This window comes from Balaenoptera acutorostrata, chromosome 17 (assembly GCF_949987535.1).
Source record: "Balaenoptera acutorostrata chromosome 17, mBalAcu1.1, whole genome shotgun sequence".
Classification (NCBI taxonomy): domain Eukaryota; kingdom Metazoa; phylum Chordata; class Mammalia; order Artiodactyla; family Balaenopteridae; genus Balaenoptera; species Balaenoptera acutorostrata.
Genome location: NC_080080.1, coordinates 36,849,335 through 36,865,670, shown reverse-complemented (window position 1 = coordinate 36,865,670; position 16,336 = coordinate 36,849,335). Strand labels below are relative to the sequence as shown.

The 16,336-nt window shown below is 38.5% G+C and overlaps 1 protein-coding gene across 1 annotated transcript in view; it reads right to left on the bottom strand.

Annotated features, from left to right (window-relative positions):
* RGS22 (regulator of G protein signaling 22) overlaps positions 1–16,336 on the bottom strand; it is a 170,053-nt gene that overhangs the window by 107,849 nt on the left and 45,868 nt on the right. Inside the window, exons 5-8 of the mRNA XM_057531906.1 lie at positions 7,104–7,189; positions 6,292–6,460; positions 2,968–3,097; positions 562–1,162 (exon numbers count right to left, since the gene is read on the bottom strand). Coding sequence (XP_057387889.1) covers positions 562–1,162; positions 2,968–3,097; positions 6,292–6,460; positions 7,104–7,189 — 986 coding nt within the window. The remainder of the gene's footprint in view (positions 1–561; positions 1,163–2,967; positions 3,098–6,291; positions 6,461–7,103; positions 7,190–16,336) is intronic.

Below are 16,336 nucleotides of genomic sequence, written 5' to 3'. Positions count from 1 at the left end.
TATGATCTGAATGCCACTGAGATAACTGGAATAATCCAGTCACTAGTACTTACTCAGTCAAACCTTTAATGGGAACTGCGGTCTGCTATAGTTGATCTGCTTCAGAGTTCAGAGCAGATCAGGAAAACACAAGATAAGGACTTTCCTAAAGCAGGGTCCTCTTAAGGTTCTTAAGACTTATAGTGATCTAAAACATATGGAGCGGCCAAAGACTTGTGCCCCATCAGACTTTTAAGAGGCTCTCTCGAGGATAGCCCGCATCATATCTAGCAGCTATCACATGCAGATATGAATGTCTAAGTGGCACCTGACTAAAGACCATAGAATTTGTTAACTGAGCAGGCTTCTAGGAACAGCCAGCCCCTTACGCTGGCATAAGGTATCTTTTACGTAAATCAATATTATCATAATAAAATAAATCTTCTTATTATTCATTCCTCTAAAAGTATAAATTACATTTAAATATTTATTTCAGGCTTTCTGCCGGTGCTTAGATGACCCAAACTAATATTCTATAATTTGGTTTTAAAACTGTTTTGAAAAATAAAAAAGTAGAAATACCTTTGATGTCTTCCACGATCCTTAAGAACTTTTAACCTCTCAATATCCATCCAGAGCCACCAATATCTCTCCCCTAATGTACCTTTTATAAATTTCTTAAATCTTTCAAACTCCTTTCTATTGCCAATGTCATAAGTTTTGTGAGAAATACACCAATTAGCCCTGCTTTCTAGTCCAACGCTCTCAGTTTTTGAAACTGCTTGTGCTAACATGTCTTCCGACTTTTCCTTTAGCGTTTCACTCAGCAAAACATTCTTGCCAGAGGTAGTCCCCAAACACTCATCAAATACCACTTCTGTTACATTTCTGAAATTTATATAATCTGGGCTTTCTCTAAGTGGTGCTCCAAGAATTTGATGAATTGCCACTCTCAAAATAAAGTTTATATAAGATCTTAAAAACTCTTCACATGTTGAGAAATGCAATGTCCGGCTTTCATCAACATCCTGTTGCTTTTCAAGGTATGTCCTCAGAAGAGCTTGAGAAGGAGTGTCTTGTAGAGATACAGGCCCATCTTCTTCAAATTTGGAAATTAACCTAGTGGTTGTAGATGGGCCCTTTTCCGTCCTGGGGTGAACTCCATCATCAAAGATAAAACTCTCTGCATTAAATCATAAAAGGCTATTAGATCAGATATGAATGTAAAAGTTTTCTTTTAATTATTAACTAGATGTTATAGAGCTAGGATGGCAAATGGGTTTATCATCGGTAGTGACTGCAGGGACCAGTGTCATGAGGAGTCTAAGGCTACATTTGGGATCAGTAGAGAAAAAAACTGCCAACAAGGATTAGCCATGTCTTCCCTGGACATGAAAGGGGATATTGGTGGCAGATGAATTAAATCTTTGATATCCTTAATAAAGAGGATCTTCAAGAAGACATTATACACTTTTAAAATGTAATATTCCAGGCTGAAAATGTCAACATACAAAGGCCACATCTATTAAAGAATTAGAATGTGTACATCAAACAACTGTATGTACTTTAATATTTCATGTTGTATGGTAAAATAAAATTAGCTGCCATAGGTGATGAGATGATAGATGAACAGACCAGAACTGGAGTCATACTAGCAATTTAAAAAATTCACTATTTTATCAGAAAGATTCAACTACTACTATACTTACAACCTATCATTAAAATTACAAAATTGCATAAGGCCCTTGTGAAGACTTACAAATACAAATGGATTGCTTTTACACTTTTTCTAAAGATATAGTCTAGCCCCTATTCTTCTGTCTTTCAGAGATCAGTGAAATATCTGATATCAGTGCTTTATTTCACATGGCAAATCTACCCCTTGCAAAGCCGTGGATCAGGAAAACCCTGATCCACGTGTCCCACTCTCAGTTTTCTCAGTAATAGATTTCAAGTCTCAATGAACTGGAAATGTTTCATTACAATTTTAATTGAAAATAAATATACTAAACTTCCCCAAAATTGAGATTAGACTTTTGTAAACCTGTGAAAGGATACTGGGTATACACTCAACCCCACAGACTTGGAGGTAAAGTGCAAGCCTGGCACTTCTGCTCACTGCCTTCCTGCTATCCTTTCTCTTCCTGCTTACTAACGTCACTCTCCAATTTTCTACTTTACTATTTGGGGAAAATAGCAAGAAATCTATAAATTCAGCAATTTCCAATTAGGAAGATGATTTCCCCCTTTACCTAGATTTGGGTTCAATCCTAGAGAATCCAGACTTATCACCTCCAGAGGTTGCTTATACTTTTCAAAGGAATTATGTAAGAATTGTTAGTGAATTGCTGAGTTCCCCTCCTGAATCACATTGCAAGATTTTTTTTCCCTCTAGCAACATCATATTTAATTACTCCCATTTCTGGAAGGTTCCCTTTATTTATGAAAAGTTTGTATCACCCACAAAAGTTCCCCACAGTAGAAATTTATCTGCTTTTCAAGGTGAGAAACAGTCTGAACTTAAAAACAGAAGGAAAACTCAAGTTCCATAAATCACTATTTACTTTGGGGAGAAGAGAAAGGTTGCACCCACTTCATTTCAAAGGCTTAATAATAAGAATTTGTAAACTGTGACAGGAAATAATGACAAGACAAATATTTATTGACTGTCCATTAGGTACGAAGCACTAAGCATTTTCTATACATTCAGTATGTATGCATCATTAGTCTAATCTTACAGATGACAAAAGCAAAGCTCCCAGAAGTGGAATTATTTGCAGAAGTCACAAACTAATAAGTATCAGAGTTGGGTTCTAAACCCATCCTCTTTTCACTATATCAGGTTGTCTCTTGAAAAACAGTAGAAAGTGGTGTTCCAGGGGAGATAATTTTTTCTCCCCACCCACTAAGTGTTGTACTGTAAGTTTAGAATAACAACAGAAGATGTAAAAAGGAGTTCTGAGGTCATTCTCGTCCTTTTCTGCTTACCAGAAACAGATGAAATAACTGGTAATCCAATTTTGTTGTGGAATACACAGGAAGGTAATGAAAAGGTTGATACTGTTTGCTGATTTTGTTTTGCTAATGCAAACCAATCTTTTGTTTGAGTATAGGAGGCCTAGGAAGAAAGGAGCACATTTGTTTAACATAAGATTAGCAGTAGTCTTCCAGTCATGAATCTGGACAAGTCATTATGATAATATTCATTTGCATAGTGCAATATGTAAAGGAAAAATTATGCCGTGAAAGAAAAGAATGTTGTACACAGAAAAACTCATTAACTGAGAATAATGGTAAGGAAATTTCAATTCAGATTATTTTCATATTAGATGATCAAAGGAAAGAAATGAGCTCACTACCCATCAAATTCTTCACTCTTCCACCAGAAGCATGCAATCCTACTTCCTGGATTCACTACAAATTCACACCATCTAACTTTAACTTGGCAGTCACCAGCGGCTCATCAGTCTTTGGATGCATCTTTTGCCAGCTACTCCCATTCACAACTTTCCCAATTATTTCATGCCCCCAATTCTGTCTGGCCTGGCTCAGTGTTTTTAACAACTCCTCCCTAATACGACAAAAACTTAACTCTCAGTAGCACTGGAAACCTCTCCATGCTCAACTTCCCCTTTACCTTAGATTCAGTTTTCACAACTTTGCTTGGATTGGATGCTTCCTGAAGGCTGATTCCTGACTCACCTGCCCCTGGATGGAGCCTTCAATGTTTCCTTTCTTTTATGTACTCCTGAGCCAGCTGACCCAATTCTCAACCTGACACACAGCTTCTAGAACCCCAGTCCTAAGAAACTCCATCTCAGATTTCCTGGGAAGATTCTTCTTCCTGCTTCTCTTAGTCATGTCCTCACCTACTCTTCTAGGATAATCCAGCTTGTTCAACAGAAGCAGAAAAGGGAGTGTCCAGCATTACTCTCATCTCTCCTTTCTCCAACCTGGTTGGCCCTTAGCCTAAGGAACACTCACAGAGGAGGCAAGGCTCAAATGGAATAGAATTGTTCCCTATTATGCAGAATTAGCAGGGTAAGTCAGGCCACACAATAAGACCAAAAGCAAGAGAAAGAAATATCAGGTGCCATCAGTGTACTCACTGCCCCTCTTAGAAGTAAGGTTTCCTTGGTAGATAAAAGCTTTCAATCTAATTGCCTTTTGTTTCCTCTTTTCCTTCCTCTAAAACCAAGTCATTTATTACTAATTATATGTTCATTCAACATATTTATTGAATGACTACTCTATTACAAGTAGTATCCTAAGCACTGAGAAGAGACCAAAATAATTAAGGAACTTTCAAGGAATAGAGAGAGACCAACATACAAGAGTCCTTGCTATTCCAACTGCACAAAAAAGAAGAGAGAGTAGAAGATAGGGGAGAAAGAAGTAGTTAGCCAGACATAAAAGCAGTTAACTATTCTACTTTATACTCTTAAAAGATGGGTTAATTGTTTGTGTTTAGATGGTATAACTGAAGACTCAAAGAAATATTACCAATTATATGGATTAATCCCTATCTATAGTCATGGTTTAGTGATTTAAGGGCCCAAAGAAAACTGAATCCTCAAAGTTTAAAGGCTATTAAAAAAATATATAGTTCAAGTATTACTCAAGTTGACAGAAATGAGCTTTTTCCATCACAGAAAATAGTAAAAGTAAACTAGCTTGGATTTTTATTCTCTTATATTTGATTAAACTTACCTGTAAGGAATCAGAACTTATTCCCCTAGATTGATTCTTTCCTTTGTATGTTTATTGACCCCTACTATCGGTATATTTTTTGACATCCCTAACATTATTATAACATATGGGTTAACATAAAAAATAAATACCTAAAAATAAATATAAGAGAAAAGAAAAATGTGCCTTCAGTACATCCCTGAGCATTATTCAGAGGGAATAATGGGACTGGCATAATTTTTTAACATTTTTGCCAAATATTGCTGATAGAACTGTCAAACTATGAAATTAAATAGGAGCTTACACATGAAAAAAATGTTCACATAAGATAGGATAAGGATATCCATTCCAACAGAGATGGCAAATAGTTTTCCTCTTGTATGACATCTTTGATCACTTGGAAGTGCCTGCCTAGAATGCTGTGTTGAAAAAGAATTTGGAGCCAAGTCCTAGCTCAGCAGGAAAATTGCCATAATTGATTAGCAATCTCCGTCATGAATGCAAACTAGGAGAATAGCAACACATGGGTAACATATTTGCAATTCCTGGTTTTGTAAAGAACTGTGTATTAGAAATGTGTTCCCAGAGAGAAGATATGATAAATAGAGGCTAAAGAGAAGCAGAATACGTGACCCCAAAATATGCCATGGCACTGTGGATTATTGTGAGCTGAAGGAGATCACGACCCAGAAGACTCAAGAAAAACACTTACCTCTCCTTTAACTACCTAAAAGAATTTACATAGGGGACCTGGCTCAGAGACAGCCAGTACCAGAGATAACTTTTATCTGAATGACCGACCTATGTATATGGCAGGTAAACATCTAATTACCAAACATCTGGTCTTCTTATAGTCCTGTGAATTACCCTCCTCCACTTTGAAGCCCCAGGCCCCTACCACATTCCTTAGCTCAGGATGGCATATATGCCTCAACTGCCCAACTTGCTCTTGGGTCTTATATTCTTATAGGGGTCCCGTACATACTAAATTAATTTGTTTTTTTCCTGTTACCCTGTCTTATGTCATTTTTTTTTTTTAAATAGACCAGGCAAAGAACTTAGAAGGGTAGAAGGAAAATTTTTCCGCCCTGGCAAAGGCAAAGATCAAACGACAGTTTTCACTAAACTGTGATTCCCCAAAAGGACATTTGATTCTAGGTTAGATCTCTTCAAACGTACCCATACAACCCAACATTCTCCAATTGTGAAGGGCAAATTTATCTGATAACAGCTAAACAGTTATGCATTTTATTACTGAAGAATAATCTTGACAATAGGGAAGAGAAGGCCCAATTTATTGTTGTTTTGTACAAAAATTACAGATTCCAAATAATAAAAAATTTGGAATGAACAATGAAACCCTTGCTTCCCAGGTGACATTGGGGATGTTCTTCAATTTTGCATTTTTCCTTTGTACACATGAGGATAATAATTCTAATTACATTTCAGATGAAAGAGTGTAGGGCAAATAAGTCAGCATAAATCCAAAAGAATATTTGCTAAATCTACTTTAGAAGTATTTGAAATCATTTTCCTATTCAAGTGGTACAAATGAAATTCATATCCCTAAAATGAGAAGTTTCACTGAAGCGGCAAGACACAAAGAAACACTCACACTTTTACCTCGCCAAGAGAAATGTAGAACTTTTTCATAATTATAGCATCATCTTCTTCAACAGGAGGAGGTGGTGGAGTGGTTGGTTTTTTCAGGACCCAGGGAGAAAAATCTGCACCTAATGTGATATTCATGCCTGATTCACTCCATCTTACTTGTGAAACCAATCTGGCTAACCTGCATTTCAGAAATCATACAAACTAGAAATAAGTTTCAAATATGGTAGAATTCAGGAAAAAAAAAAAACCTAAAATTTTGTTTTATGTATTCAAATCAATCTCCCGTCCTAACTCTGCAGAATGATTCTCTTAGGATCTGCTAAAATTAATGGCTTATTCATAGAATTACTAATTAATAATTATTCTGTTTTAATTTATTTTATTTTTATTTAAAAAAACAGTTGTTCTAAGCAAAAGTCAAATTTTAGTAAAACTTCAGAATGTTTAGGTACTTAAACTTTAGAAGTCAGGGAGCACAAAAGAAAAACATGGCCCTGCACTACAACATTCTGTCTTTTTTATGACACTCATATCCATTTTTTAACACCCTGAACATAAATACCTTTACAGAAGTAGAAAAAAATTTTAAATATAATGATCAAAGAAGCAGAATTGAAATACATTTATTAGGTACTGTTTCTACAAAATCTCTTTGCAAAAGTTAAGTGATTTTTACCAATGTTCTATCTTATACTATATAGCAAGTGGAACATAAACTCAAATGAGTTTAAAGGTATACAATTTTATTAAGAAAGTACAGAAAAATTATTTTTGGTGAAAAAAATCATTAAAAAATATGTATATTGATGGGATTACAATACCTGTATTCGAAGTAGCAATCACTTTCCAGAAATGCTGGAAGTCTTTCTTTTTTGACCCAGTGAATACCTTGTTCACGATTGAGACACTATTAGAGGACAAGTGAAAAAGAAAAAGTGTGTCAAAGAAATTCACCATTCAAGATAATGATGGCCTAATCACTAGAGCAATATTACCTCTAGCTCTTACAGGGAGGCCTGCCTGTACCTTCTATTTGGACAGGAGAGAGTAAGAACCCTGAGTCACAAGTGCTTCTTCAATTCTCTCAACAACCCTATATCAACTATTATCTACGTTTTACGGATTAACAAGCTGAATCCAGAAAACTTAAGTAACTTACTGAAAGAGTGACAAAAAATTCAGTCTCAGTATTTTCACAGTCATAAAATGGGTTAAAAATAATCACAAACAGAAAAAGAACTAACCAGAAAACTTGGTAAGACTGCTAGAGTAACTGCAAGCCCTTTGTCCTTCCAATTTTAGGAAATTATGTTAAATATTTAACATCACCAGGCATGATCATCGAGGATACCAAGGTTAACAAGAAAGAGAAGGCCCTTCCTTTAAGGAGTTTGTAGATAATTCAATAAGCAATAATAACAGAGCGCTGTAAGCACCAGAAGTTCAGGATTCTGTGGGAGGCCACATGGGCAAGAAAACCAGCAAAGGTTTCCCACAGAACATGACTGGGGGGGCGGGGGGACAGAGTCAACATGGAGGAATAGGAGGATGTGGAGTTCGCCTCTCCCCACAAGTACATCAAGAATACATCTACAAATAGAACAATTCTCACAGAGCACCTGCTGAACACTAGCAGAGGACCTTGGACACCTAAAAGGGCAAGAAAAATCCCCACGCAAGCGGGTAGGACTTAAGAAAGAAAAAAAGAAGAGGAAACAGGACGGGACCTGCACCCCTGCAGGGGAGCTGAAGGAGAGGAGAGGTTACCGCACTCAGGGAAGCCCCCTCACCAGTGGGGAGAGCAGCTGGGACAGAGAGGGAGCTTCAGGGGCTCGGAGGAGAGGGCAGCAATCAGTCTGTGGCAGACAGGACAGAGTAAGACCTACACGGATGGTCCAAATGGTCCGTGCCGCAGCCCTGAGCGCCCCAGACCGAGTCCTGTGTCTGCTGGGGCAGAGCGGGGCTGCATGCTGGAACATGGGGTCTGGAGAGTGGACTCAGGGAGGGGACAGCTGTTGGCTGTGAAGGGACAGCCTGAAGGGACGGGAGTAAGGAGCTCCACAATTAGGAATGTTCGTGGAAGAAGCCCAGGCCGCCATAGAAGCGGAGTGCCATTGTTGAGTGGCACGCAAGGGGTGAGGCCACCATTGCAGCCCCCTTCCCCATGCACTGGCCCCTGCCTCAGGGGGCACTAGGATGGTCACCTGCCTGAGCAGGCTCGCATGCCCCACCCGTCGCCGCCTCCACCCCCGCCCACCTGGGTGGCTGCATGTGCTCTGGGACAGCCTGAAGAGCAGATGCCAGTGGGAGGAACACATACAGAGGTGGGGCTGAAACCACAGCTGAGCCCCAGGGGCAATGCAACTAAGGAAGAAGAGCTGAAATCTCTCCTGGAGGCTGCAGGAACCACGGATTTACACCCCCGCTGTCGGCATTGTAAACTCAGCAACTGAGGAACGTCCAAATGGACGAGGGCTCCCGTAGCTGAGACGGGTCTAGTTTTAGCAGCTGTGGGCTTTGTGGGCACGTACACACGGGGATTGGACCAGGCCAGAATCTGAGCTGCCACCACAGCTACCACAGTGAGTCCAGGTACACGACTACTGCAGTCCTGGGATATGATCTGCACTGGTGGCCTGGTGAAAACAACACCTGAGAGACGCCAGGGCCAATTGCTGGCATACCCACGGTTAAGGGGGTGCTGAGAGCAGTTCCAACAACAGTGTAACTTGTGAGCCAACACAATGGGTGAAAAGTGACACAATAGAGTTCACTCACAGGTGAACAGCTCCAGAGAAGGAAAACTCAGTGTCTTCTCTCCCAGTGGGAGTGCTCCAATCTCACCTACTGCATACTGCAGATTAGAAACACAGCTCAGAAACGGATCTGAGGGTCTCTACTACAACAAGTAGGGAGCAGACCCTGCCCCTGACAGGGAATTAACAACCACAGAGCAAAGAGGAGGCTGCGCTCAATATCCAGTGCAGGCTTAGGTCACCACAACATCAGTCACACCTCCTATCAAGGGGATAACAGCCAGCATACACTGAGGAAAGAGGTAGCAGACATCCATACTAAAAACAGCCCTTGCACCAAAAAATATTAAACACACAGAGACTACATAGGGACATTCCCACATAAAAATAGACCGTCAAGACAGTCTCAGGGTCAGGCATTAGGAGGAAGAACCCCTGAGTGCAGGAGCTCCACAGGGCTGGAAGAAACAGACACTCTACTCTTGGAGGGTGCACACAAGACCTCGTGTGCGCTGGGACAGAGCACAAAGCAATACCTCCATAGGAATCACAGCTAGACCTGACTAGGGTCTGAGAGGGTTTCCTGGGGAGGCGGGGATTGGCTGTAACTCATTGTCGGGGCAGGGACACTGGTGGCGGAGGTGGGGCTTTGTGGGCACCAGAGAATACTGGACCCCAGAGAATACTGATCAGTGTGAGCTCTCCTGGAGGTCCCTATTTTGCACTAAGACTTGGCCACACCCAACAGCCTACAGGCTGCAGAGCTGGAATGCTTCAGACCAAACAACCAGCAGGACAGGAACACAGCCCCACCCATCAGCAGACAGGCTGCCTAAAGTCATACTGAGCTCATAGCTACCTAAAACACACTCCTTGTCACAACCCTGCCCATCAGATGGACAAGGCCCAGCTCCACTCACCGGAGGGCAAGCACCAGTCCCTCCCACCAGGTAGCCTGCATAAGCCCCTGGACCAACCTCACGCACCAGGGGGCAGACACCAGAAGCAATAAAATGAGATGACAGAGAAATATGTTGCAAAAAAAGGAACAAGATAAAACCCCACAAGAACAACTAAATGAAGAGGAGATAGGCAACCTACCTGAAAAAGAATTCACAGTAATGATAGTAAAGATGATCCAAGATCTCAGAAAAAGAATGGAAGCACAGATCAAGAAGACACAAGAAATGTTTAACAAGGAGCTAGAAGATATAAAGAACAAACCAACCGATGAACAATACAATAACTAAAATGACAAAGCACACTAGAAGAAATCAGTAGCAGAGTAACTGAGGCAAATGAACGAATAAGTGAGCTGGAACACAGAGTGGTGGAAATCACTGCCACAGAACAGAATAAAGAAAAAAGAATGAAAAGAAATGAGGACAGTCTCAGAGACCTCTGGGACAACATTAAACGCACCAACATTCATTTTATAGGGTACCAGAAGGAGAAGAGAAAGAAAAAGGACCTGAGGAAATTTTTGAAGATATTATAGCCAAAAGTTTCCCTAAGATGAGAAAGGAAACACTCAAGTCCAGAAAGTGCAGAGAGTCCCATACAGGATGAACCCAAGGAGGAAAATGCCGAGACACATATTAATGAAACTGACAAAAATTAAAGACAAAGAAAAAATATTAAGAGCAACAAGGAAAAAGCAACAAATAACATACAAGGGAATCTCCATGAGGTTATCAGCTGATTTTTAAGCCAGAAACTCTGCAGGCCAGAAGGGAGTGGCACAATATATTTCAAGTGATGAAAGGGAAAAACCTACAACAAAGAATACTCTACCCAGCAAGGTTCTCTTTCAGATTCAACAACAACAACAAAAAAGCTTTACAGACAAGCAAAAGCTAAGAGAATTCAGCACCACCAAACAAGCTTTACAACAAATGCTAAAGGAACTTCTCTAGGTGGGAAAGAGACCAGCAACTTAAAACAACCTTGTACCTATATAGACTGCTGTATCAAAACCTCATGGGAACAGCAAACCCCAAAACTGCAACAGACACACAAACAAAAAAGAAAAGGCAACCCAAACACAATACCAAAGATAGTCATCAAATCACAAGAGAAGAGAACAAAAGAGGAAGGGAAGAAAAAAGACCTACAAAAAGAAATCCAAAACAATTAAGAAAATGTCAATAGGAACATACATATCAATAATTATCTTAAATGTAAATGGATTAAATGCTCCAAACAAAAGATACAGACTGGCTGAATGGATACAAAAACAAGACCCATATATATGCTGTCTACAAGAAACCCATTTAAGATCTAGGGACACAAACAGACGGAAAGTGAGGGGATAGAAAAAGGTATCCCATGCAAATGGAAACTGAACACTATGGGATTAGAAATCAATTACAGGAAAAAAAACTGTAAAAAACACAAACATGTAGAGACTAAATAATATGTTACTAAACAACCAATGGATCACCAAAGAAATAAAAAATACCTAAAATGACAATGAAAACACAATGATCCAAAACCTATGGGATGCAGCAAAAGCAGTTCTAAGAGGGAAGTGTATAGCTATACAAGCCTACCTCAAGAAACAAGAAAAACCTAAAAAAAAAAAGCCTAATCTTACACCTAAAGCAACTAGAGAAAGAGAACAAATAAAACCCAAAGTTAGCAGAAGGAAAGAAATCATAAAGATCAAAGCAGAAATAAATGAAATAGAGACAAAGAAAACAATAGATAAGATCAATGAAACTACAAGCTGGTTCTTTGAAAAGATAAACAAATTGATAAACCTTTAGCCAAACTCATCAAGAAAAAAAAGGAAGATGGCTCAAATCAATAAAATCAGAAATGAACAAGGAGAAGCCATAACTGACATCACAGAAATACAAAGGATCATAAGAGTCTACTACAAGCAACTATATGCCAATAAAATGGACAGCCTAGAAGAAATGGACAAATTCTTAGAAAGGTACAACCCTCCAAGACTGAACCAGAAGGAAATAGAAAATATGAACAGACCAATTGCAAGTACTGAAATTGAAACTGTAATTTAAAAACTTCCAACACACAGAGGTCCAGGACTAGATGTCTTCACAGGGGAATTCTATCAAACATTTAGAGAAGAGTTAACACCTATCCTTCTGAAACTCTTCCAAAAAACTGCAGATGAAGGAACACTCACAAGGTCATCTATGAGGCCACCATCACCCTGATACCAAAACCAGACAAAGATACAACAATAAGAGAAGATTAAAGGCCAATATCACTGATGAACATTGACACAAAAATCCTCAACAAAATACTAGCAAACCAAATCCAACAACACATTAAAAGGATCATACACCATGATCAAGTGGAATTTATCCCAGGGATACAAGGATTCTTCAATATATGCAAATCAATCAATGTGATATACCACATTAACAAACTGAAGAATAAAAACCATACGAGCATCTCAATAGATTCAGAAAAAGCTTTTGACAAAATTCAACACCCATTTATGACAAAAACTCTCCAGAAAATGGGCATAGAAAGAACCTACCTCAACATAATAAGGGCCACATACAACAAACCCACAGCAAACATCATTCTCAATGGTGAAAACCTGAAAGCATCTCCTCTAAGATCAGGAACAAGACAAGGATGTCCACTGTCACCACTTTTATTCAACATAGTTTTGGAAGTCCTGGCCACGGCAATCAGGGAAGAAAAAGAAATTAAAGGAATCCAAATTCGAAAAGAAGTAAAACCGTCACTGTTTGCAGATGACATGATTCTATACATAGAAAATCCTAAAGATGCTACCAGAAAACAGCTAGAGCTCATCAATGAATTTGGTAAAGTTTCAGGATACTAAATTAATGTGCAGAAACTGCTTGCATTCCTGTACACTAACAACGAAAGATCAGAAACAGAAATTAAGCAAACAATCCCATTCACCACTGCAACAAAAACAATAAAATACCTAGGAATAAACCTACCTAAGGAGGTAAAAGACTCAGAAGACTATAAGACACTGATGAAAGAAATCAAAGATGACACAAACAGATGGAGAGATATACCATGTTCTTGGATTGGAAGAATCAATATTATCAAAATGACTATACTACCCAAAGCAATCTACAGATTCAATGCAATCCCTATCAAACTACCAATGGCATTTTTCACAGAACTAGAACAAAAAATTTTTTAATTTGTATGGAAACACAAAAGACCCCAAAGAGCCAAAGCAATCTTGAGAAAGAAAAAAGGATCTGGAGAACTCAATTTCCCTGACTTAAGACTATACTATAAAGCTACAGTAATCAAAACAGTATGGTACTGGCACAAAAACTGAAATATAGATCAATGGAACAGGATAGAAAGTCCAGAGATAAACCCACACACCTATGGTCAACTAATCTATGACAAAGGAGGCAAGAATACACAAGGGAGAAAAGACAGTCTCTTCAATAAGTGATGCTGGGAAAACTGGACAGCCACATGTAAAAGAATGAAATTAGAACACTCCCTAACACCATACACAAAAGTAAACTCAAAATGGATAAAAGACCTAAATGTAAGGCTGGATATTATAAAACTCTTAGAGGAAAACATAGAACACTCTCTGACATAAATTGCAGAAATATCTTTTTGGATCCACCTCCTAGAGTAATGAAAATAAAAACAAAAATAAACAAATGGACGTAATTAAACTTAAAAGCGTTTGCACAGCAAAGAAAACCATAAATGAGACGAAATGACAACCAACAGAGTGGGAGAAAATATTTGCAAACCTAAGTGACCGACACGGCATTAACTTCCAGAATATACAAACAGCTCACGCAGCTCAATAACAAAAAACAAACATCCCAGTCAAAAAATGGGGAGGACATCTAAATAGAAATTTCTCCAAAGAAGACATACAGATGGCCAAAAAAGCACATGAAAGGATGCTGAACATCACTAATTATCAGAGAAATGCAAATCAAAACTACAGTGAGGTATCACCTCACACTGGTCAGAATAGCCATCAACAAAACATCTACAAACAGTAAATGCTGGGGAGGGTGTGGAGAAAAGGGAACCCTTCTACCCTCCATTTCTTCTACACTGTTGGTGGGAATGAAAATTGGTACAGCCACTATGGAGAACAGTATGGAGGTTCCTTAACAAACTAAAATTAGAGCTACCATACCATCCAGCAATCCCACTCCTGGGCATAAACCCTGAGAAAACCATAATTCAAAAAGATATATGCATCCCAATGTTCACTGTAGCATTATTTACAATATCCAGGACTGGAAGCAACCTAAATGCCCATTGACTGAAGAAGCGATAAACAAGAAGTGGTACATATATGCAATGGAATATTACTCAGCCATTAATAAGAATGAAACAATGCCATTTGTAGCCACATGTATGGACCTAGAGATTGTCATATTGAGTGAAGTTAAGTCAGACAGAGAAGGACAAACATCATATGATATCACTTATATGTGGAATCTAAAAAAATGGTACAAATGAACTTATTTACAAAACAGAAATAGAGTCATAGACGTAGAAACAGTCTTAGGGTTATGGGGGGAAGGGGGAAAGGATAAACTGAGAGATTGGGATTGACATATACACATATACACACTACTATTATATATAAAATAGATAACTAATAAGGACCTACTGCATAGCACAGGGAACTCTACTCAATACTCTGTAATGACCTATATGGGAAAAGAATTTGAAAAAGAATACTTGTATATGTATAACTGAATTACTTTGCTGTACACCTGAAACTAACACAACATTGTTAATCAACTATACTCCAATAAAAATTTTTAAAAATTATAATTGACTGGAAGCATGACTAGCTAGGTTGAAGAGGGAAGCAGGAAAGAAATAAAGATAAGTTTAGTTTAATAAATCACAGGGTAAGATTTGAGAGATGGAGGGAGGAAGGCTGGAGAAGTAGGCAGGGCCCTGATTATGAGTAGTCTTTTAAATAACATTATGGAGTTTAGATTTTACCTTGAGGTTGTGAGGGCCATATGAATTTACAGAAGAGTTACTAAGTTGCTATTCATCCTAAGACATTTATACACTATTGTTTCTATTTTGTCTTATATTCACTTTTCCCAGAATTCTAATCAATGCCAGTACCTTGGACACTAAACAAATGCTAATAATAAGTAAAACAACCAATAATGTACGCATTTCAGTGAGGCAAATGTGTCTGCACTATGTGGCTTCCATTGACTGTCTGTTAAAGCAAAAATTTTGCTGTGATATTAACGTCAGAGTGAACGCAGACCACTGCTATCTCCTTTGAGGAAATCGCAGGCTCACAAAGCAGTGCTGCCACCATCTGAGAAGCTAATGTTCTTGAGGGTGTACCTGTGCTCAGCAATGCTGACATGTGGCACCAAGTCATTAGGCTCCCCAGGACTGGAAAACTAAGCAAACAATGGTTTCCTCCTGTTTAGCCAAAAACACCCACTTGCCTTCACCAAAGACTATCTTCTGGGTACTGAAAGAATAGAGGAAACTTTGGAAACAGCCAGCACCTGAACAGTAGCATCTTGTTGACTGTCTCACTGCTTATCAGTGAGATCTGAAGGACATTTGGATCTTGAGTAAGAAGGATTCCACATATGCTACACACTGACAACCAACCACACAGGAGTCTTGAATTCTCATGAGCAATGCATTCAATGTATCACAGAAAGACACCAGACCGCACATAAAAATCAACATGAACACTTGAGGAATTCTACAAGGCTGTGGAACTAGTCAGTTTATACAAAATCAGTTTGCATAATATTTACCTAATGAACAGTTCACCTATAACTCTTTCCCTTTTGTATGTTTTGCATCTATTTGATCTAAAAATTAAGTGAAAAGTATAAAACAATAAAATCAAAATTGAAGAAAAGTCTTTAGTCAAACTGCTAAAAAATCCTTTCAAGGTGCTTTTAAGTAACTAAAATATAATGACCAAAGAGATACAAAACAACCCTGCCAACCATAGAAGGATAAATTAATAAACACTATAAGAAACACAAAAATAATTTACCTAAAATAAAATTATTTAATCCTTAAAACTAAAAAAAATGTTAAGAAAGAAAAACAGATAACCAAAAGGTTAGGGGAAACTGGCTGTCGGTAAATCATTCTAGAACCACTTCCAATTAGCCATACACAAGCTCTTTAAACTGTCACCAGGATTAGATTAATAAAAATTATATTTAGATGTACGAGCAACTAAATAAAGCATGGCTATCTGCCAATGGACTAGATTTTCTGTCTAGTCATTTATTGAGGTATAAATTACATAGAGTAAAATCCATCCT